We start from the raw sequence: 24,260 nt of genomic DNA on the forward strand, positions 1-24,260 counted from the left end.
TTAATACATAATAAAAGTTGCCAAATGATGTGTTTTGTCTCTGGCAAAAAAAAAAAAAAAAAAAACTAATAAAAATTGAAGAAAAACAAACCCAAAAAGAAAAAAAAAATTACGATACCATCAAGCTTACCCTAGCATAAGAGAAAAATATACATTAATACCGCAGGAAATTATGGCCCAAACCTTTACTTTAATAACCCTTAAAAGCGGCTAAGCACATGGCAAAATCTTTGAAAAATTAAGCCCTAAAGACCTCCTACCTAATTAGGCTTAGTGGAAAAAACAGAATAGAAGGAAAGAAGATCAGTTTGACAAACAGAATCTAGAACATGTGGCTGGGTCTCCTCCCTGAAAATATGATTTGTGTAAGTTTGACATGTGAAAACCTTTTATCATTGATTATGGCAATCGAATGGGTTACATTTCGCTTATAAAATTTAAATTCGATTCTCATTATCAATAATAAATTTTTTTGATAAATGATTTGTAAGTTCAATATAAATTATTGAGGCTTGCAATATATTCGGATCCTATAATAAAGAAAACCTTTATTATTTTTTGTATTCCTCAACCGTATAACACAATTAGGGTTTACCGTTATGTCAGTTATAAATTATTTCCCTAATACATCACGGCCATTGGTCAAGGGATATGTTTTTTTTTTTTTTTTCTAAAGTAAAGCTTCCATCTTCTAAGTGAAGGCACCTGAAGAACACCAAGAAGTCACTGGTGATGAGAAAAGGGGCAGCTAAGTTTGAAAATTTAAGCAACATTAATCCGTGATTTGAAAGTTACGTTGATTGCGGCACTTGAGAGCAGCCATGTTATTCATCTTAGAGGGTTTCTATCTTCAAGGCAACAAATTTCATTGTCTCTCGTCCCAATTTCTCAAGTTGTTTCTAACACTGTTAACATGTGAGTTTGAAATTTTTAGCTCATAACATGAAAATTTATCTTTGTCACCTAGATTCCGTCTATAATCACACCCATACATATATACATATATATATATACATATATTCGTAAACATATACGTATACATATATCAAAGAAGTCTTTAAATTAATTTCTATATAATTTTAATTAAATTGTTATTTAGTCATGAAAAATGCAATATATACATTAGAATTATATTTGTCCATGAGTTAGGTCAGGTTACGTTCGATCAGTTATTTAAAAGTCTTACTAAGGATCTGATCCAATTTGTCGGGTCAAGAAGCTTATAAATTTTTTAAAATTATGAAAATATTATTATTTTAAAGTATATTTTAAGAATTAAAATTAAATAAAAATAAATTTTATTAATAAAATAAAATTATGGATTAAACTGAATCCAAACTCTAAAACTCATATCTAAGACATACATGCTAAAATCGGGTATGATCCGTGTATAAATTTACATAAAATTTTCAATCTTGATTTGATATCCAAATCTATGATTATGAAGAAATCTGGAACTTTGTCCTCTTGCTTCATTGCATGTTTCTATTCTAACTCTTTCCAAAGATACAAAACTGAATATAGTTATATTCAGTCACAATCACTCTTAAGTTTTTGCAATCTATAAATATAAAAAGCCTAAGACTAAGAATAGAATCTTCATCATGTGAAAATTTTGTCTTGAAATCAATCTATATATAAAAATTTAAGGATGTCACTTTTTAAAAATTTTTACGTTAATCAATCAAATTAAGTTTCGCTTCTTTGAAGTACTAATTTTAACATAACTGTCAATGTCATCTATGAATCAATAAGTGAAGATAAGGTTATAATTAAATTGAAATTTGTATTTTTTAATCAAGGATCAAATTTTAATCATTAAATTAGAAGTTTAACATTTATAATATCAATTGTATAAAAATAAAATAAATAAATAAATCAAATTTTAAATGTGCAAATTTTTCTCTCGTATCTCTCTTATCGATATGATCCATTTAAAATTGAACGATATCATTCCATACAAAGTCTTTCGATAAAAATCTACCTAACTTGCAACTTGATTTTTTTTCACCTTCATAATTGACCTTTCCTTTTTTTTTTTTTTTTTTTCCAATTAGCTTTCCATTCTTTGAATGTCCAAATTCACTAGCAATCCACTAAAAAATTCACACACCAAAAAAGGAAAGAAGTGAGCCTAAAATTATCACTTTGGGTCTTCAAAATGCCCTATTAGTCATTGGGCCCTAAAAATGTTAGTGTTTGGGCTTCAAAGACATTAAAAGAGTAGCATTTTGGGCTATGTCATTTTTGGATTTCAAAACGAGACCGTTTTAGAACTGAAACGACTGTCATTTTCCTTCCCTTTCCCATCACAAAAGAGTAAAACCTACTCTCTCTCACTGCTCTTCATCCTCCCCATCATCACCACCGTCCAATTTCATCTCCCGCTTATCATTAAACAATCCAAGGGATTTCAGAAAACGAAATCATAGACTTTATAAACACGCTACCATCTCTCCTTGTCAAACTCTGGTAAACACCATGACGTACTAGAGCTACTACCCATTCAGCTACTGCCACGTGTGGAAAACTTCTAAGCGCGAAAAACTAACGTTAAACTAGACTTTATAGAATCCGTATGGAGTCCGCTCTGCTTTTGAAAAAAAAAAAATACAGGGCATCCAAAGACATAGAACTAAACAGTCCTACTTGAGTCAAACTTTTGAGAGAGAAAAAAAAAAAAAAAACTCTGAAACCCCGAATACTCAATTTTAAAGCAATATATATATATATATGTTGCTTTTTATTTTATTTTCTTTGTGGGTTTTCTTTGTTTAGATTAAAGGGTCTGCAAAATGTGAGGGAATACGCAGTTCAAAGGTTAGACATTTCTTTAATTATTGTTTTTTTTTTTTTTTTGAATGTTTTGTTTGGATGGTGAGAAAGTGTAAGAAAAGAGAAGGAAAAGGGGCGTTTTGGTTTTGATTTTTTTAGAGTTAATGTATGTTAATGTTTGTGAAATGTTTGTGCCTTAGTGGAAAGTTTTATGCATTGTGTCATTTGATTTGCTTTGTTTGGTAACTGATAAAAAATAAGAAAAGTAAATTGATTTAAAAAAAAAAAGTTATTGGTTATCCAAAATATTTTAGTTTAGCCACTAAGCATATGTTCTTCCAAATTAAGGGGAAAAATACTCTAAATAGAAAGTTGAAGTCTACTGAGATTCAATGTTGTATATTGCTTTAAGAAAGAACCTTGGCATTTTCATGTATAAGTGATATTGTTGTCTTTTGTTTTTTTTTTTTTTTTTGCAAGGGAAGAAATTAATAGCAGACCTTAATTTGTCTATGGCGTCTTATTCTGCTCAATGGTGAATTTTCTTTTCTGTCTTGTCGAAATTATATATGAATTAGATTGTCTTGATTGTGTCTCCGGCTGGATTACAAATAGTTAAACCAAGCAGGTATATATTTTCTTTAAGTGCAACCGTAATCTGATTCTACATGTAATAAAAGCTGATACATTTTATTATCATTCATGTCTTCATCATATAATTTACTCTAACACTATGTAGGGATTGAGAAATGCCAGACCTAAAAATATTGAAGTTTCTAAGAAATGTACATAGACATTCTTACTTTCTAACACGTTTTATGTTTATCATATAATGGCATCGGATGACCGGATATTTGGAATTGGATTCATGGTTTATATTTCAATAACAAGCAATATAAATACGAATGGGTATCTAATTAATACCATCATTTAAGACTACAACTTCTCACCTACTATCATTTTGAAGTTAGAGTAGTGAACCAACATGCCTTAACCCTTCCTTATCTTTAATTTACTTATTTATGTTTTTTTTTAATTCTTTTTATTTGATTCATATTTACTTTAACTTTTATGTAGACTTATTCACATGTTAAAGGGTTAAGGAACAAATCTTTCCCTTTTTCTGATGATTTTAAAGTAACTTTCGGATCCAACAAAGCAACCAATCAAAGAGTCGAAACAGCAGTTTATGCCGTTGAATCAATGAATGTTATTGAGGATGCTTAGTTCTCTCCAAACTTTGATATCTATACTGAAGAAAATACGAAAAGAGTAGAAAAGGAAAAAGAAATTGATTCAGTTGCTTCGAGCAAGACTAGGATGTTGTTAGGAAAGAACCGTTATAGGAATGAAGATAAACCAATTGCTGAATTGGTATTGGCTGATCCAATAGGCAAATTTGGAGCTGCATATGATAAGGTTGTGAGTCAAATGGAGAGCATTTCAGCTTTTTTCAAGAAATAAGTCAAGAGTCATGATAAAAGAATGTCACTTTTCAATGAAATTATGCAACTAAACGGTTTCTCAACTGATGAAATGTTCGTTGTTGGTGAGTATATATTGAAAGAAAATTACAAAGTAGAGTTTTTATTTAAAATGCCATCTGTTTTTAGAAAGGATTACATACGAAAGTAGTTAAATGAATGTAATATTAATCGTTCATCCCTTGACTTTCCTCCTTGTAGGTACATGTATAACGCAATACATATTGTCATAATTCATAACTTATATATTGTTTATATTCGTTTAATTAGTATGAATAGGATTTTGTATTGCAAATAGATTGGTAAGTTATAAATTGGTTTTTATAAATTGAATTTAATATTTAATCCTATATATATAATTATTTTTTTTATATTACCAAAAAAAAATCATACTTGTGGGAATTTTACATTCATGTATTGAATCACTGTATAATTGAGAAATCAAAAATGAATTTTGTAAATAACAAATATACATTTTTGTGAAGTATAAAGAATGTGGAGCTATTGTATATGATTACAATTGATTGGTTATCCTAAATCTTATAGTAGGCAAATGTGGATATGAAATCACACTATTTTTTATGAACTTATCAATAACATCTTGCGTGTGCTTTCTTTTCTCGTTATTAACAAAATATAATGACTGAATGTTAATTAATAGGCATTTTATAAAGAGTTAATAGAAACATATTAGATAATGTCTTACTTTTTATACTAACATTGTATGAAGTTCTTATTAGATTATATATATTAGTCTCTTTCATGAAACAAAAGATATAATATCCATATTTTACTTGTCTTGGTAGACGAGCAACCTGAAAATGAGATTGAGTTAATATTCAAAATGATTTTAAACAAATTTAGCATAAAATAATATATATTACACTTACTAATAATGACACTTATTTGAACTTTTTATTTTTATGAATTGAGCCCATTCCTTTGAATCAACACAAACGAAGTTGTAAACATAAATACTAGTAATTAAAAAAAATAATTTAATAAAATGATTACTTATATATAAATGTAATACCTATTTATTATAGACGTAACCTTGGGTTTAGGCACAAAATTTGATTTTTCATAGTTTAATAAGTAAAAGGTAAATTGCCTCATATCAATGACAACAAACTGTTAATGACCTTTGCAAAATAATATGTATGATAATGTTAAAATGTATTAAATGTAAAAAAAAAAATACAAACTTGATATCATACATTATCCAAGGTTTACTACTAATTGAACTTACCTAAAATTACAACGTGACAAAAAAAATTCGGATTGTTTTTGCAATGCTTAACCCACATTTATGAGCACAAGTAGTGGGAGTTAGAACCCAACAGATAAAATTTAGGTCAATGAATCTATATGTATCAGTTAGTTATCTCTCTTTCAACCCTTTATATAGGAAGTTTATGAAAATCAACAATATTGTACCGTTATACACAATATAAGAAAATAGTTTTCAAAGAATATATTAAAATTAAATATAAGTTAACCTCATATATGCAACAATTTCAGCAGTCGATATCTTCTTCATCTCACAAAATGCTTCAATCTCCGACTGCCCTATGAATGTCGTCGAGTGATAATCAAATAATTCATGCTCGACTTTCATGGTTATGCAGTCTCCCCCTAGTAAATGCTTAAGTGCATAAATGGATACCACATTCATGACAGACTATGTATGTATAATGATTTGAGGCTGAACATCCTAAGAATAACAAATATAAAATATTATTCATATTAACAATTTCAAAAAACATAAATCAAATTAAAAAAATAACTCAATTAAAAAAAAACCATAATGATGATTACCGAAAAAAGAGTTTGTTGTAAGACTTGATTTGCAAATTCATTTTCGAGCTAGATGTCAATAACAGACTGACCCTGAGACATATTAGATTGCATTGATGCCAACATTACCTCAAATGCTGTGAGTTCTTATCATTGCTTATTAAGACGTTCTTGCTTATTAAGTCATTGCTGTTGCTACTCAATTATTACTTCATATTCAACATTCTTTGTTGAGTAAAGTTTCAGATGATTATTGAAGAACTGTGATGGAGAGACAAATCTCCTAAACCTCTGAACATGACTAAATCTCTCTTTTGATCCTAAAGTTATGGACAAAAGATCTTTTTCATAACCGGTTCATAGCTTTTCGAATTTATATCTTGTAACAAATTTATCTTGAAACATAACATGATGGTGAATAACTAACTTAATATAATATTTATTCATGCATAAAAGCCCATTAAACATATGTGATATAAAAATAAAATAAACATACAATCTTTTTAGTCATTTCTTCATTTGCTTCATTCCCATATGATCTATTTTTGGGCATATGTCATTTTTGTCAAATGTCATATCTTGGTATTTTGGTTCGTAAAATGAATATTTTCTGAAACTATTAATCAATATAAATTTTTAATTTTTATTTAATGAAGTTCATAATATTCATCTATGAATATAATAAAAGTGTTTGAATACTTACAAAATCATATTTTATATTTGCATAACCTTTTTTCGATGTTCAATAGTAAAACACTTGTTAGGCCTGTATGTTCTTTTTTTTTTTTTAATTTTCTAAAAAAAATTCAATGACATATTAACATGAAATTAGATTAAACAATATATTCTAAAAACAAAATAAGCTTAGTATGCATATGGAGGATTCATTTTATAAACACTCTTAAACAAATTGCGATCACTCTGCATCATTGATAACATATGCATATGTCGTAAGAGAATGAGACAACAATTCAAAATTATCAGCAAACGATAAAATATATTTAGTTTTCAATTTACTCTTAAAGTCTTTGAATATTTTTCAGCAGATTTCAACACAAGTTTATTGTACTCGAATGATACGTCAATTAATTCCTATAAAAAGATTTAATTAAATTAACTCAACACAATAATTTCATTCCATAAACAATTAACAATAAATATGAATTATTTTGGATTTCTTGAAAAAAATTACCACAACCGAATCTCATATACTATTTTTCTTATCATTTGAACCATTTTCCAACTATGGTAGTTAATGGATAAAGTCTACTAGACGACAGCTCTAAGGTGGCTAGCCAATTTTGCATCTTTACTTAACATAGGCTATCCATCTTGATTGAACTTCACATAAATTTTTTTCTTATTCGCTTTAAGTGATTTACCACATCCCCTAGATTTTCTTTTTTTTCAAGGCCAGTGTGTTTTCTTCGTGTGTGGTAAAGGGAGAAATATATTTTTCTAAAACCATGCTATCTGCGATTTCGATTATAATTATATAAAATGTAAGAAACAAACTAATATACAATACAACAAACTTGAAAGAATACATATTCATACAGTAAATACACCAATATGCAATATAGTAAATATGCAGTATATACACCAATATGCAATACACAGGAAAAAACTAATAATCGAACATACGAAACGAGTCATACTGTGTGTCACTTTATCATAAGAATCCATGCAATACACATAGGAACAAAATAATAAGACCATTCCAATGGACATGCGTGCTTTCAACTTAACTTTTTGTCTACAAATCCATGGCAGTAAATTGCAAATTGCAAATCACATTCATCAAACACTCATTTTCCATCAAACCAATCAGCAAACCATAAAACTTCGACGTTTTCATATATTTATTTTATATGTACAATTTATGGGGTAAAACCCATGCATGTAGTGCAGACAGGGTGTGCGACAGTGATGAAGGTGATAAAAACATATATATATATATATATATATATATAAACACATATCCATACATGAATAAAAGAGAAAAAAAAATCCCACTTACTAGAGTTAGACAATGTGTGATGGTGGTGATAGTTACATAGTCGACTGAGACGAATGAGATGAAGAAATAAAAACAATCTGGTACGTGAATAGAATGGTTCGTTTCTCGTTGAAAAGGTTTTAGTTGTTTAGTTGTTCAAGTTTCAAGAATGGATAGCGAATGGGTTTATAATTTAAAAAATACTCAATTATGGTGTGTGTATTTAAATGAAATGTTGTAATTTAGTATTTTAAATTTTTTGTATGTTCTTTCAATTACAGTGTTTCTTCTAATAAATGCTGTGATTGAATAAAAATATTCACTCAATTAAGGCATTTATATTTAACAAACATCGTAAATAAATTTTTTTTCAATGTTTATATTCATTCAATTAAGGTGTTTATAGTTAACAAACGTTGTAATTGACAAATTTTTTCAATTCTTACATTCACTCAATTAAGACATTTATACTAAACAAACACTGTAAATGAATTTTTTTTTTCAATTTTTATATTTACTCAATTAAGGTGTTTAGTTTTAACAAAATGTCGTAATTGAAGGATTTTTTTAAAAGCCAATTATAGCATTATGTGCAATTAAACACCGTAATTGAAATTTTTATTTTTATATTTGATTTAAACTCAATTACGGCATAAGGTGAAATTAAACGTCATAATTAAGTATACTTAAATTATAAAAAAATTTTTAAAATCTTTATATTTCATTTGATGATAAAGGCAAGGTTACGTTGTTTCGTCCCCCATTAAAATAAATTGAAAGGTTGCCAACAAGTTGTTAATAAGATTATAATAAAAATACATGATTTAACAAATATAGATTTTTTTCAACTAAACATAAAAATCTAAAAATGAAATGCTCTAAAAATTACACTTTCTCTCGAGTATCACACTTTTTTAAGTATAATTTTTTTTTTGAAATCTAAGATTATACAAGTCAAATGCTCCTAAATAAAAATCTATTTAACATCCAAATTCTAACCTGCAACTTGATTTTTTTTCACCTTCATGAAATTCATTACCTGACAATTTAATTCCCATATTAGCCTATAACTTACCTTTCCATAGTTCGAATGTCCAAATTCAACAATCAATCCACTTAAAAAACCAACCAAAATAGCAAAGGAGTGAGTCCAAAATTATCACTTTGGGTCTTCAAAATGCCCCATTAGTCATTCGGCCGTAAAAAGTTAGTCCTTGGGCTTCATGGACGTTTAAAAAAGTAGCATTTTGGGCTCTGTAATTTTCAAAACGATACCGTTTTAGAACAGAACTAACTCCCTGTCCCATTACAAGAGTAAAACCTACTCTCTCTCACCGCTCTTCATCCTCCCCCTCATCACCACCGTCCAATTTCATCTCCTTCTCATCATGAAACAATCCAAGGGTTCTCAGAAAACCACACACACTAGCATCTTTCTGCATCAAACTTCGGTCAACACCATGACGTAACTAGAGCCGCTAGCCATTCAGCTACTGCCCCGTGTGGTACCAAATTCTTGAGCACGGATGTCAAAACTAACGTTAAACTAGATTTTATAGAATCAGTTTGGAGTCCGCTCTGCTTTAAAAAATAATAATAATAAACAAAGCATCCAAAGACAGAGAACTAAACAGTCTTACTTGAGTCAAACTTTTGAGAGAAAAAAAAAAAAAAAACTCTGAAACTCAAAAGACTCAATTTTAAAGCAAAAAATTATATGAATATTTCTTTCTAATTTTTTTTTCTTCGTGGATTTTCTTTGCTTGGATCAAAGGGTCTGCAAAATGTGAGGGAATACGCAGTTCAGAGGTTAGACATTTCTTTAATTATTTTTTTTGGAAGTTTTGTTGGATGGTGAGAAAGTGGAAGAAAAGAGAAGGAAAATGAACGTTTATTTTTTGACTTTTGAAAGTTGGTGTATGTTAATGTTTGTGAAAGTTTGTGCCATAGTGGAAAGTTTTACGCGTTGTGTCACTTGATTTGCTTTGTTTGGTAACTGATAAAAATTAAGGAAAGTAAATTGATTTTTTTAAAAGAAGATATTGGTTATCCAAAATATTTTGGTTAAGCCACTAAGCATATGTTCTTCCTAATTAAGGGGAAAAATACTCTAAACGGTAGGTTGAAGTCAACTGAGATTCAATGTTGTGTATTGCTTTAAGAAAAAACCTTGGCATTTTCATGTATAAGTAATATTGTTGTCTTTCTTTTTTTTTTTTTCCAAGGGAAGAAATCAATGGCAGACCTTAATTTGTCTGTGGTGTCTTAGTCTGCTCAATGGTGATTTTTCTTTTCTGTCTTGTCGAAATTATTTATGAAGTAGATTATCTTGATTTTGTATCTTTGTCTGAATTATTAATGCACTTTTCTTAAATACAGCCGGTGAACAAGCCTCGGAGCATAGCGCTTATATTTAATTCATCATTCATGGCTTCAACTGGTATGGCGCCCACTTCAGCAGGTGGAAAACCTACTGGTAATACTGCATTCGTTGACACACTCCCAGAGGAGATCAATGAGATGAAGATCAAGGATGAGAAAGTTGAAAAGGTTCCTCACCATGCAAATCTTTATATTACGAATTGTCTCTTTATGGCACAAACTTCTTCTTTATGTACCGAAACTTTTGTATGTTAGGAAATGGAAGCTACAGTGGTGGATGGAAATGGAACTGAAACAGGGCATATTATAGTTACCACTATTGGTGGTAGAAATGGTCAACCCAAGCAGGTATATATTTTCTTAATTGGAACTGTAATTTAATTCTACATGTTGTAAAAGCTTATACATCTTACTATTATTCATGTCTTGGTTATATAATATATTCTAACACCGTGTTGGGATTGAGGAATGCCAGACCTAAAAAATATTGAAGTTTCTAAGAAATGCAGATAGATGTGCCTACTTTCTAACATGTTTTATGTTTATAATATAATGGCATCGGTTTACTAGATCTTTGGAGTTGTATTCATGGTTTACATTTCAATGACAAGCAATATAAATACGAATGTGTATCTAATTAATCCCATCATTTAAGACCACAACTTCTCACTTTTTCAGATTTACTATCATTGTTAAGTTAGAAGCGGTGGAGAACCAACATGCATTAAGCCACCTTATCTTTAAATTCCTTTTGTGTTGTCCTGCAGACCATAAGTTACATGGCTGAGCGTGTTGTTGGTCAGGGCTCTTTTGGAATTGTGTTTCAGGTGATTTTTTATGACAATTTCTGAATCATAGATGCAAGAAACTTTGATTAGGTGCCTCTATTATAAGCTTATAAATGCAGTTTTACAGCCTTGTGTACGTATGATGTTGCAGGCTAAGTGTCTAGAAAGTGGAGAAACTGTAGCAATCAAGAAGGTTTTACAGGACAAGAGATATAAAAACCGTGAGTTGCAAACAATGCGCCTACTTGATCATCCCAATGTTGTGTCACTCAAGCACTGCTTCTTTTCAACAACTGATAAGGATGAGCTCTATCTTAATTTGGTGCTCGAGTATGTTCCCGAGACTGTATATCGTGTAGCAAAGCACTATAGTAGAGCAAATCAGCGAATGCCTCTGATATATGTCAAACTCTATACATACCAGGTAACAGTTCAAGCCATCCACATATTTTACTTGACCCATATGTAATAGTTGCAACATGATTTGTACTTAGGTCCAATGCATACAAAAAGTGGAGAAGAATATGTTTATGGGAATTTCAGGAATATAATATACTTCAATGGTAATACTATCATCATGGATGCACTTGCACATGGATTTTCATGGCTACAATGATTTTCTGTCACCTATCCTCTTTGATTTCCGCATTTCATTAGAGTGAAAAGCTTTAGCCAAATCTTCAACCGCAATTTTGATTTTAGTGGTGCCACGATAAAAAGGGTCAGCTGGTTCTTCAGAACCATATAGTTTCAATACTTCATAAGCATGCATTTATATGGACAATAATGCTTATTCACTCTCTGTCCTACTATGAAGCATATTTTAATTGTGAATATTTAGCACCTATTTAACTCTCTTGTGTGATTATAAGGAACTTGTAATGCTGGAGGTATCTTGTCCGCTTGTAACCTTGATCTTACGAGTTTTATGTATGCAATGAATTTTGGCAGATTTGTAGAGCTTTGGCATATATCCATGGGGGTGTTGGTGTATGCCACAGGGACATTAAGCCACAGAATCTTCTGGTTAGCATCTGAATCTTACTTTTGTCCTGTATTATGACTAGATGGTAATGGTATTTAGCAATAAAATTCGTTGCTGCAGGTTAATCCCCATACTCATCAGGTCAAGCTATGTGATTTTGGAAGCGCAAAAGTTCTGGTATAGTCTTCTTGATTATGTCATAATTCTTATTTGGAAATTACAATGTTGCTCCGTTTCATTGTCGATATGAGTATTGGTGTTGTCATTTTCTCAAAAATGTTATATAAGTTATATAACTTTTGTAACTACGTATCTTGCTTCTTTTCTTTTTGCTATTGATTTTTCTCAATATATCTAAACTGTACTACTTTTCTTCCATGCAGTGTTTGTATTGCTTATCATCCATTGTCTTATAACTGGTCAAAGGCGAGCCAAATATATCATATATCTGTTCTCGATATTATCGAGCACCTGAACTCATATTTGGGGCAACAGAGTACACAACTGCAATTGACATATGGTCTGTTGGTTGTGTCCTTGCTGAATTGCTTCTTGGACAGGTTCCTAACATGCTAGAAAATTATAGTTTTATACCAAATATAAAGTAGAAAGTGAATCTAAACACAGATGTTTTCTTTTCTCTTTTGGCTATCAAACTTCATAGCCTCTCTTTCCTGGTGAGAGTGGAGTTGATCAGCTTGTTGGGATTATTAAGGTAATTTTCATTTCAAACTTGGTGGCATGAGGTGGAATTTGTATCGATAAATGCACCAAAAAATTGATGCAACCGTTAATCGGATAAATGAACTTAATTAAAAATCTTTTAGGTACTTGGGACGCCAACTCGGGAGGGGATAAAATGCATGAATCCAAACTATACAGAGTTCAAATTCCCTCAAATTAAGGCTCATCCTTGGCATAAAGTGAGCACAATAGTTTCTGGGTTGATCATTTTTCACTAATTATATCTCTTCATGCCTTATTGTGAATTAATCCATCTAACTTTTATCACAGATATTCCACAAGCGCATGCCTCCAGAAGCAGTTGATCTTGTCTCAAGGCTCCTCCAATATTCTCCAAATCTGAGGTGCAGTGCAGTAAGTATTTCTTACTTGGGTGCTTGTGTTTTAGAACATACTAATATCGGTTTTAAGTCAAATGATTTATCATGCAATGCTGTTCATGTCAAATGCTATGGTAATTTTGTTCTCCACCACCAAAATTGTTTTCTACGAGGGTGCTTTCATGAAATAAATGCAAGGATGCTTGTTTAAATCTTTGACATTTGGTGGAACCATGCAACTTTCACGTGATTTCTCTTCTGATTTTGTGTTTTAAATTAAATTACCACATGATTCATTTATATTTGCAGTTAGAGGCCTGTATCCATCCATTTTTTTATGAACTTTGTGACCCTAATGCTCGCCTTCCTAACGGGCGCCCTATGCCTCCACTATTCAACTTCAAACCTCAAGGTTTGTCATTTTGTCCACATTTTTTTTAGAACTCATGAAATTGTTGCTTACCTAGCCCTTCTCTCCAATCATGATATGGTAGAGCTAAAAGGAGCGAGTTTGCAGCTTCTGGCAAAGCTGATACCGGAACAGGCTCAAAAACAGTGCCACTTCCTTGGCTTCTAAACTGAAAGAACTACATTCATCAGTACAAAGAAAATGTGTTAATTTGTCTTCCATGTTATCTAAATGACTAACCTGTGAATTTCAACCAGACAGTCTGGACTTTAGAGGCTGCTGTATTTTGCTTTGGCCACGGAGACAAGATATTGTTAGGGCTCTTAAATTGTGGCACTAAATGGTTGGGATCTGTAATTGTATTTGCATGTATCATCTCTTTTGTTGTATTTTTCTTTTCATCTAATGTACATTTGACACAACGTGGCCTGTTCTGTTTGTCGACGGTATTTTCGGTACGGTGGCTGGGAGCCTTTCTGGGATGCTGATTAGGAGGTTAGAGTGACTTGCAAGATAAAGAATAGTTAAAGGGGCGTTGGAAGTAGGTTTTTCGAACTTTGGAACGTGTTTTGACGCTCAAGTAATGCTATGAAATTCTGCATTTAACCAGTATTTTCAAGTTATTATGTTAGAATGGCCAAGGAATACACTCGTCGCTGTCCAGAGATTTAAAAACTCCACCATGGATCGCCGATCTGTCCAGAGCCAGAGTCTTCCCGGTCCCGGCAAACAGCTCAGAAGTTGAAAGCGTGGACGCAGCCGTGCAACCATGACTATGGAGCAGTTTTTGACTGACCCTTCTTTTGACGCATCTTGAGCAACCACTCCAGCTCAGGACATTATCATCAAATTCAGAGTCATGGTCAGAGATGATCTCATCAGAAGCAACACTCAAGCTCATGCCTCATAATTATGCAATTATTATTAAAGATCAAGTCCCAAATATGTAAACTATAATTACATTTTATTTCTAGCTTATTATTATTATTTTTATTTAGATATGATCATTTGAAGCACGATTTGAAAAAATTAAAAATAATATAATTTAAAATTTTAACAAAAATTATAAAGAAATTTGACAAAATTTAAAAATATATTTTGTGTTTAATGTTAATATGAATTATAACATAATAATTTTTATATTTTTTTTATGAATTAGATACGGAATAAATAAAAACAAATATATGAATTACCAATAAACTATGCAAATGATATAGTGTTTTATTAGAATTTTGTTGTTATATTTCAATTTGTTGAAATTTGTTACTATATTTTTAATTTTATTGATTTTAGAAAACAATAACAAGGATTAACACACATTTGGCACTTGCATTAACAGAAAATTCAGTTAATTTTTGTTAAAAAGGGATTGAAATTAAAAGTATAAAGAAAAAAAAATCAAGAAAAATAAATTGTATACAAGTATTTTTATTGGAAATACAATATAATATTTATAAAAGTTTTTGTATCAAATTGAATGACTAACTTACTATATTCATGCAAATGAAATGAATAACCTAACACTATGTTTGGATTGAAGGTTTGGATTGAAGCGAGGGAAAGAAAATAAAAAGAAAATAAAATAAAGTAATAGAAACAGAAAAACATTTCATTTATTTGAATAAATTTTTAATTTAAAATAAAAAAAAAGTGAAAACTTAATAAATTTTGGTTTTTTTTATAATTCTCACTTTTGTAATACCTTAATTTGGAAGAAAAGCTAAAGAAAAGAAAGTTGAAACAACTTTATTTTTATAAAAAGATTATTAGATCTATATTTTTATTATGATATTATGTTTTATTATATAACTGATATTTTTTATAAAAATAATTTTTTATGAGTATTTTATATAACATCACAGTTTATAAATATTTTATGATTTTTCAAATTTTAACAACAAAACAAACAAAATCATTGTCAGAATAAATAAACTAATACATCTTATCATATTAAATATACTTAATTTTGTTTAAAAATATTTGTTTATACAAACTATGTAGTATAAATATATATATATTATGTGTTATTTTATAATTGAAAAAATATTATAATTAATTATTTTATTTTTTTAGCTTTTTATCTAAATAATTATTGTTAAATTTTTTTTCTTTTATTAATTTTTGACTATCAAAATAAGGGGTACATGTACATTTTTTTTTCCTTTAAAATCTTTCATTTCATTTCTTTTATTTTATTTATATGTATCCAAACATAGCGTAAATTTTGATTATAAAACCCTTGGCATTGTTAGATTGATTAAACATCTCACAAACTCATCCTTAAATTTTTTTTCCAAATATCTTATTTCAATAATAATTTTTATATAAAATTTAAAAGATATTAATAAATCATTATTATTGATTTAATAAGTAATGTTAAGATACAAATAGACTAAAATAACAAAAAAATTTCTTAAACATTATCATTTTATTTAGATAAATTTTTATATTTTTATTGCATCTTAATAAACTCTTAATTTTTAATTTACACACGTAATAAGTTTTTAATTTTTAATTTATATTCAAATAAATAATTAATTTTTAATTTATGCCTAAACAAACTTTTAACACTAATTACTTTTTTATTTAAAATAAAAATTTAATTGAATATAAATTAAAGAATAAAATTTTATTAAATATAATAAAATATAAAATTTATTTTAAAAATAAGGTAATTAAAGATTTTTTTAGCATTTTAACCTTAAATATTTAGTCTAAACCTATCTATATTGGAGAGAGAGAAAAAACCAACTCAATGGTGTTGTGAGTTTACCTCTTTACCCTTATCTTGAAAAAATGGTACATAAAATTATAAATCACTTGCAAGGGACAAAATCAGTAAAAAATTTAATGTATAGTTGTTATTCCATTTTTATTAATTTATTTTATATACTAATTATATATAAGTTTTATGTAAATAAACGGTTATAATAGAATAAATGAAAATAAAAATTCATCATTTAATTTATTTAATTCATATAATCATACTTTAAATGTAATATTTAATAAATTTAAAATTTAACGTATATAATATTGTATTAAAAATTTATTATCAATAATAAATAATTATATCTTAATCTTTGACTATTTACATAAATATTTAATGGAAGTTGGAATCCAGCTCAGCATTTTTATTAATTTACAATTTTATCCCTAATTATTGTTCCAAAACAAAAGTAAGAATCTAGCACAATGACAAAATAAAAAGTAAGATAAAGCAGACAATATCACGTGATGTTCTGAATAATTTAAGGGTGTGTTTGATTCGAAAAATATTTTATAATTCATTTAATATGAATGAATATTATAAAATTATTTTATTATTGAATTCATTTTTTAACAATTCTTTTATTATTCTTCAAAATGTCACGCTTTGATATTTAACATCACTTTAATATTTACTAAAACGAAATAAAAAATTAGTTTAGCCATAAATACATTTTGGTTATTTTTATAAATTTTTTTTAAAAAAATTTTAATAACCAAACAGACCCTAAATCCAATGTCCTATCTTTTAATTGTAGGTCTTGTCAACTTGCAACAAAAGAAGAGAAAAATTAATCTTACATGCATGTACACATACACATATAAATTACTATCGTTATTTGCTTTGAATTTATCGTCCAATTAATTTTTATAAAATATCACAATTTAAAATAAAAATATTATAAATATCATAAATTAAAAAAAATTATATAAATTAATTGAATTAAAATTTAGATACTACCGTTAAACTATTTAACAACATAATCCCGTAATTTTATTTTCAAAATCAAAACCGAAAGAATCAATTGAAAACTAAAAGCCATCATCCAAAAAAGTTAAAAAAAATTCAAAATTCTTAAAAGAAAATTAATTGTACCTATTTAAAATCATAAAATTTTAGAAAAAATTTAATCAATTTTAATTAAATTCAAAGGATAATCAAGCTTGATAAACCCAACGACCCTACTAGTAGCACGTATGTTCCGTACTACTGACCAAGCCAAAACCTCATCGAGCCGTGATGTAAAAAATTTACTTTTTTATTCACTGCCCCTCAAAAAATAAAGAAACCAGATTCCCGCACACCAAATAGACAAGACTCTGTCCTTCTATTTCGTCTCACTCTTTTCTTTTCACTCTAAAGAAGGAAAAGAAAAAATTCACTTCCATTAATCAAAACCTTCAATTTTGTATATTTACCTTTTCAGTTCGTGCATGTTTCACCTTTGCTCTTCGTTTTAACCGTTTGTTTTTGAACTGCATTTTCGAATTTCTTTGGGATAGCTTCAGGATCAAGTTAAGATTCTCGTCTTCGATTGGTTGAGGTAAGTTTTATCGCTTAACAAATTGATTCTAGCTTAATTAGTGTTTGTTTCCGTTGATTCCGATAGTTTCTTCTCGGTTTAATATAGGATTCGGCGTTTCGCTGATGTGTTTCTTTTTGCTCTTTCTGTTTGGCTGTTGAGAAAGTATTTGTTTTTCTTTACGTTCAAACTAAGGTTCCGTATTCATTGGATGTTGGATTTTTTTTTTCTTTTAATAAAAAGGTGAAAAACAAAAAAAAAAGAAAAAGCATAAAGCAAAAATTAAAAATTAAAAGTAACAAACGAAACGAAAATCAAGCCTAAGTTTTATTTCTATTTTGTTTTTTTGTGATAGGCAAGAGAGAGTCAAATTTTGGCATCGAATTTTGTGCAGATAGTGTATTTATCTGTATTATATTCTAATTTCTTTGTTTTTAATAATAATGGTATATTATTAAAAAAATTAGGTTTATAAATTAAAACTGTAATATTTTTATAAATGTATTCTAATAAATTAATATAAAATAATTTTTTAGCTAGGAAACCGTATTGAATTGCATGTACTAAAATTTTTAAAAAATTAATATAAATTATTATTATTATTATTATTATTTAGATTCTAGAGCGGAAATGGTATGCTATGTTTCTCAATGGTTAGTGTAAAAAAATATTGACTCTCCTGTTTTGGGTAATGTCCTTTTAGGTGGGGGTTCTTAAGCTCTTAGTAATTTGAATGGTTAAGCTTAAGCCACCTTGTTTTTAACTTGATCTAATGACTAGAAGTGAAGAATCTTGCGTTTTTAGTTGTTGATTGCGAATATTTTTGGAAATGGACCTTCAATTTTCATAGGTTACTGAGGATACGGTTGTTTCTATGTAATGTAGAAAGGCTTACTTTGTTGTTGCTGTTATTGTTATTGTTACGTAGGAGTCATTGACTGAGTTTCATTCCTTTTATCGACATTAGCAAATTTCATAGCAAGGCATGTAATAACCTAAGAGTATTTTGGCTGTTGATAAATTGTTTAATTTTATGGTTTTTTGTTGATATTTTACCCTAGGTTCTGATCTATCTTCATTTGTTTCTTTTACAGGTTAAGAAGGTTTTCTTGGGCCGTACCATAGCTCAAGGAAAATGGTACTCTTTAGTTAGTTTTCATATTTATTTCTAATTTTTTTTTTGTGTCATTTTAATATCCTTCCAGACCTTCCTGTATTTCTTAACAAGTTCTTAGTTATGGACTAGATTTAGTTGTATTATTTGACTGACTAAAAGAAACGAAAATATTATTCTTTATAATTCAATTTTTTTATTTGTACTGATATGATGCGTTTGTATGTTTATATGTAATTTCTATAGAGTGGAAATAGTTCTGGTGGGGATGCTGATAATTTTAACTGGGATACGGAAGATGAGCTGGAAATTGATAATTATACCATCTCCTCCCATTCAGGAGTGTCACTTCCTCATGGAGAAGCTGTTTTGGGTGCAGCAGAGGTACGTGCTTATTTGTAATTGCTGCACATGGCATTCTGTAACAGTATTCTGGTTGCTGTACTAATCAGGTTTTGAACATGCAAATTGTTTTAATGATTATAAGGAAGGTGTATGATAATTTTCTTTGAGTTGTAGTTTTCAAAGAAACATTATACATTTGGTTATCGATCATTCGTTGATGAGTTCCTATGGGAATTGGTTGAGAAAATGGAGCATTAGGTGACCTTTTATGCAATTTTTACTGGAGGCCTCTGCAATTTTGCATCTTCTTTTCATGTACTGCTTTATTCTGAACTTTTTCTTCTATTAGAAGCTCAAATCTATCGTTCATATTCTGTTTTGTTGGTCATATGATTTAATTTGCTTGGCTCAAATTAGCCTCCAGTGCAGTAAAATTGTTGCATTTATTCACTGAGCTCAACTCTTTTGGCTTTGTTGTCTACCACAATTATGCACAAATATGCTACCTACGTTTGCAGACGTTAATTTTCTCTGTTGTAGTTAACATGTAGCTTTTCCAGGCATATAATGGTTAAGAGACAAAATAATTTCATATCTAACTCATAATTAACTTTTACTGTCTCTAGGCAAGCTTGGGTGCGGATTCTCCCAATTCCAAGATAATTGATCATTTTGTCGGAATGGGGTTTTCGAAAGAAATGGTTGCCAAAGTGATTGAAGAAAATGGTGAAGCTTCTAGGTCTTTTTTACTTACAGCAAACGTTTCAGCCTTAAACTCATTTGTAATTCTGCTTTGACAATTGTCCAGGGGGGGAAAACTCAAATTTGATACTTGAAACTCTTCTTCAGTACTCGGTGAGTTATTGTGTATGTCCTTCTAAGATGCTTGTAAATTACATGCATCATGATGCTAGAAAGTTGCAACACACACTCATGGCAGAATTTTTACTATTAAATTGTTGATGTGTTAGTGTGCAGAATTCATAACATTATTAATACTTCCTTCCCCTTTTTGATGTGAAGGCAAGCTCATTAGCTAGTTCTTCCAATTCCAAGTTGATCGATCATTTTGTAGGGATGGGGTTCTCTGAAGAAATGGTTGTTAAAGCAGTGCAGGAAAACGGTAATGGCCCTTTCTCATTTTATTAGACATCAGTTTTCACCTCAACAGCTTTATCTGTGATCCTGTTCGTTATATTTTTAGGAGAGGGAAATACAGATACCATATTGGAGACTCTATTGACGTATTCGGTAAGTTTACACCTGAACCTTGTTTCCAGTCCCTGTGTTTACTGAGCATTTTACGAAGCACACCTTTTTATGGGAGAAAAACCAGTTTGCGTTAATAGAAATCTTGATTTTGATGTAATAGGAAACCTACATATTTAGTGGTTCAGGTTATATTTGCCAATCCTCCCCAAATAGAATTGTCTTTGCAAGTTGCTGGAGTATCTTTTAATGGAGTTGTTTACTCTCTCTATGCTGTCATGAATGACCTTTTTAAAATTTGCAGGCTCTTGAAAAATCTGTTCCCATGCAGCAAATTGCTGATTCTGGTTACTGCTCATCAGATTATGAAGGGAGTTTTCTGGATGATTTCTCAGATACTGATAGTTCTTCTGAGACTGAGGTATCTAAACTTTGATGATACATTTTCATTTGCCTAATTTGCAGACATTTCTAAAAATTATCTTCTGTACCAATGAGAAAATTTTAATCTTAAAAGGGCTTGTGTTTTTCATTTTTCTAGCTGCATGGATAGCATAATGTGTTCTTTAGTGCTTGCATTTGCATTTAGTGAATAATTATCTATATTTCACAATAGCAGAATTTTTAATTGCCTTATACTTGCAGATGATTTATGTTTGTTTTTGCTTTTTATATTTCTATATTCTAGGAATTCATGAATCCTGATTCTGATGAGGAGAGAAAATTGTTACACTTGACAAAAATGGGGTTCTCAGAGGTGGAGGCTTCAATAGCCATGGAGAGATGTGGTATGTGTTTTTTTGGTTCATATTTGCGATATTTCTTTGCACGTTATTCTCGCTGATTGTAGGTAGGATATCAAAGTTTCAATTGGACGGGAGAATAGATCCCAGGAAGTTCCATTGTATTTACCTGTATATATTAAAAATGGTGATATTTCATATTTGTCATCTTTGATTGAACATAAAACGAATAAAATAAGTTGTCATTTTTGTCAAGACCAAGTCTTATTTTTGTTATTCTTTGTTTATAAAGTATCCAAGTTGCAAGTCCGGATGGTCCATAGATGGTTTGCGCTTTATAGTCACAATAATAAATTTGCCCCAATGTCTTGTAGAGAATCGGAAGTGTTCAACTATGAACTTTTCTGGTAGCACCCTTGGTCTTCAATCTTTATAGGAGAAGTTTTTTGTGATACTTCTTAGTTGTTATCCTGGGCCTTTTTTTAACTTGTAAGTGAGTGGGGCATACTTAAGAACTCAGAATCATATAATATCTTAACATTAACTCTTTCAATATTGCAGGTCCAGACTCCTCAATTGCAGAGTTGACAGACTTTATATGTGCTGCTCAAATGGCTAAAGCTGCCGATGCACTTTTTCCCCTCGAAGACAAGGTAGTTTCTTTCCCCTTTCTAAGAATTCAGACTTGTAACACTCTCTCTAAATCCTTTGTAATTTGTTTTTTTTTTACTTGCTTTTTAATTAACGGTAGGTCATTTTGCTGTAGTTTTCTTCATACTATTTTCAGTAAAACTTAGACCAATGATTTTCCATCTAATTTTACAGAAGCCATTTAGCAATGACTTTAATCACAAGAAGAGGCGAAACTTGGACTATGATAAGTGGAAAAGGAAGAAGCAGATGAAGCTCGAAAAGAGGCTTAATGAAATTGATGATGCACTTCACCTTCCAAATCCTATGATTGGTTTTGGGGTCCCTACTGAATCAGATCAGATCATTCATAGAAAACTTCCAGAAGCTGCTATTGGGCCTCCTTATTTCTACTATGAGAATGTGGCACTTGCTCCAAAAGGGGTTTGGAGCACCATTTCACGGTTCTTATATGATGTGGAGCCAGAGTTTGTTGATTCAAAGTATTTTTGTGCTGCTGCAAGGAAAAGGGGTTATATTCATAATCTGCCAATCGATAACAGATTTCCCCTTCTTCCATTTCCACCGCGCACCATACATGAAGCTTTTCCATTAACGAGGAAATGGTGGCCTTCATGGGACACAAGAACAAAGTTGAACTGTTTACAAACATGCACAGCTAGTGCGAGATTGACAGATAGGATCCGCAAAGCTCTTGAACATAATCATGATGAGCCACCTTTGAGTGTCCAAAAGTTCGTTCTTGATCAATGCAGAAAGTGGAATCTGGTCTGGGTTGGAAGGAATAAAGTTGCTCCACTTGAACCTGATGAAGTGGAAATGCTTTTGGGTTTCCCTAGAAATCACACACGGGGAATTAGTCGGACCGATAGATATAAATCACTTGGTAACTCATTTCAGGTGCATGATTTTTCCCCTTCTTTTTCATGTTTTTTGACAAATTTTTGTGTAATACTAATTAGAATGCATGAATGTCCTCGATCCTGCAAAAAATTTTAGAATGCAAAGTATTTAAACTATTTCAAGTTATTATCCAAAATTTCAATTAATTCTTTCATTTTGTTTTCCCATGTACTTGAAGTCTATGGTTGTGGCATTATGCTTATAGAATAACTTCTTTCAGGTTGACACAGTGGCTTATCATTTATCGGTTTTAAAAGACATGTTCCCTGAAGGTATCAATCTCCTGTCTCTTTTCTCTGGGATTGGTGGTGCAGAGGTTGCCCTCCACCGACTTGGCATCCCTTTGAAGAATGTGGTATCAGTGGAGATATCGGAAGTGAACAGAAATCTTGTTCGGAGTTGGTGGGAGCAAACTAATCAGAGAGGGACTTTGATTGACATACCAGATGTGCAAGAACTGAACGGTGATCGGTTGGAGCAATTGATGAGTAGATTTGGTGGATTCGACCTTGTCGTTGGTGGGAGTCCATGTAACAATCTTACTGGTAGCAACAGACATCATCGAGACGGACTCGAGGGTAAAGACTCTGCACTCTTCTTTGATTATTGTCGTATACTAGACTTGGTTAAATGTATAACGGCGAGGAATCAATGATTTCATGTGAAGGGTCTCATTCATGAATACTTGATTTGATTCCAATTTATTTTTTTCTTGCATCCTCAATGTTGTCTGAACATAACATTGAATAATGTCTTACATTCATTCAAACCGTTAACATTAAAGTCAAAGGGAAGTGAAAATTATTAAAGTTGATGGGAAAGTCGTTGGATGCTGTTTTTTTTTTTTTGACTAAATATATTTGTCATTGGGCATCTCTCCATTTTACTCGAGAGTTAACACACTGTTTGGATGATGGTGAAGAAAAGGTTTTATTGTTCACGTTCAAAAGTGCAGCAAATGAGCTGGAAGCTGAGCTTGCAGCTGTCCTGGGAATCCTCTATGATATGGAGTAACTTGTAAATGTTTTGGAAAGGCCTGCCAATTCGAATGTGTTACGAAAATTATCTAGTCACAGTCACAGTTCATAATGACAGCACCAAAAAAAAAATTTTTTTTTCAGCTTTTTCTTTTAATTTCAAATTCATATTTTCATTCTTTCTAGTATCAAAATCATATATTAAAATTTTAATTTGGATTGTTTTCATATAATTTATGTATTATTTTTGTCATATTTAAAACTATTTTAAAATTATACAAAATTCAAAATAATTTTAGCAAAGCCCAAATACCCATCAGCATGGACTAAAGCTATATATTTAAAG

At 30.2% G+C, this 24,260-nt stretch overlaps 2 protein-coding genes across 2 annotated transcripts; both read left to right on the top strand.

Annotated features, from left to right (window-relative positions):
- The first annotated feature begins 9,689 nt into the window (after nucleotides 1-9,689).
- LOC111292330 (shaggy-related protein kinase epsilon-like) lies at nucleotides 9,690-14,699 on the top strand. Its single transcript, XM_089767062.1, has 14 exons — nucleotides 9,690-9,864; nucleotides 10,286-10,335; nucleotides 10,435-10,605; nucleotides 10,693-10,785; nucleotides 11,205-11,264; nucleotides 11,377-11,649; nucleotides 12,177-12,251; nucleotides 12,331-12,383; nucleotides 12,626-12,770; nucleotides 12,875-12,925; nucleotides 13,038-13,133; nucleotides 13,225-13,308; nucleotides 13,584-13,686; nucleotides 13,769-14,699. Exons 2-14 carry the CDS (start codon nucleotides 10,333-10,335, stop codon nucleotides 13,849-13,851), a joined length of 1,290 nt encoding a protein of 429 aa, XP_089623188.1. The 5' UTR covers nucleotides 9,690-9,864; nucleotides 10,286-10,332; the 3' UTR covers nucleotides 13,852-14,699.
- Nucleotides 14,700-17,736: 3,037 nt separating this feature from the next.
- Nucleotides 17,737-23,751, top strand: LOC111293121 (DNA (cytosine-5)-methyltransferase DRM1-like). The gene is made up of 12 exons (XM_022885867.2): nucleotides 17,737-17,993; nucleotides 19,067-19,110; nucleotides 19,333-19,470; nucleotides 20,058-20,157; nucleotides 20,240-20,286; nucleotides 20,455-20,554; nucleotides 20,636-20,682; nucleotides 20,945-21,061; nucleotides 21,329-21,428; nucleotides 21,945-22,036; nucleotides 22,209-22,934; nucleotides 23,158-23,751. Exons 2-12 carry the CDS (start codon nucleotides 19,108-19,110, stop codon nucleotides 23,590-23,592), a joined length of 1,905 nt encoding a protein of 634 aa, XP_022741602.1. The 5' UTR covers nucleotides 17,737-17,993; nucleotides 19,067-19,107; the 3' UTR covers nucleotides 23,593-23,751.
- The last annotated feature ends 509 nt before the right edge of the window (nucleotides 23,752-24,260 follow it).

The sequence above is a fragment of the Durio zibethinus genome, chromosome 10 (genome assembly GCF_047325235.1).
Source record: "Durio zibethinus cultivar Kanyao isolate XHJ-2024 chromosome 10, ASM4732523v1, whole genome shotgun sequence".
NCBI lineage: Eukaryota > Viridiplantae > Streptophyta > Magnoliopsida > Malvales > Malvaceae > Durio > Durio zibethinus.

What these genes read in the sequence shown, in the direction of transcription:
- LOC111292330 (XM_089767062.1), top strand. An exon ending in CTGAATTGCTTCTTGGACAG is followed by an intron (nt 12,771 to 12,874) that starts GTTCCTAACATG and finishes CAAACTTCATAG; the next exon opens with CCTCTCTTTCCTGGTGAGAG. An exon ending in AGGCTCATCCTTGGCATAAA is followed by an intron (nt 13,134 to 13,224) that starts GTGAGCACAATA and finishes CTTTTATCACAG; the next exon opens with ATATTCCACAAGCGCATGCC.
- LOC111293121 (XM_022885867.2), top strand. An exon ending in CTGTTTTGGGTGCAGCAGAG is followed by an intron (nt 19,471 to 20,057) that starts GTACGTGCTTAT and finishes TACTGTCTCTAG; the next exon opens with GCAAGCTTGGGTGCGGATTC. An exon ending in AAACTCTTCTTCAGTACTCG is followed by an intron (nt 20,287 to 20,454) that starts GTGAGTTATTGT and finishes TTTGATGTGAAG; the next exon opens with GCAAGCTCATTAGCTAGTTC.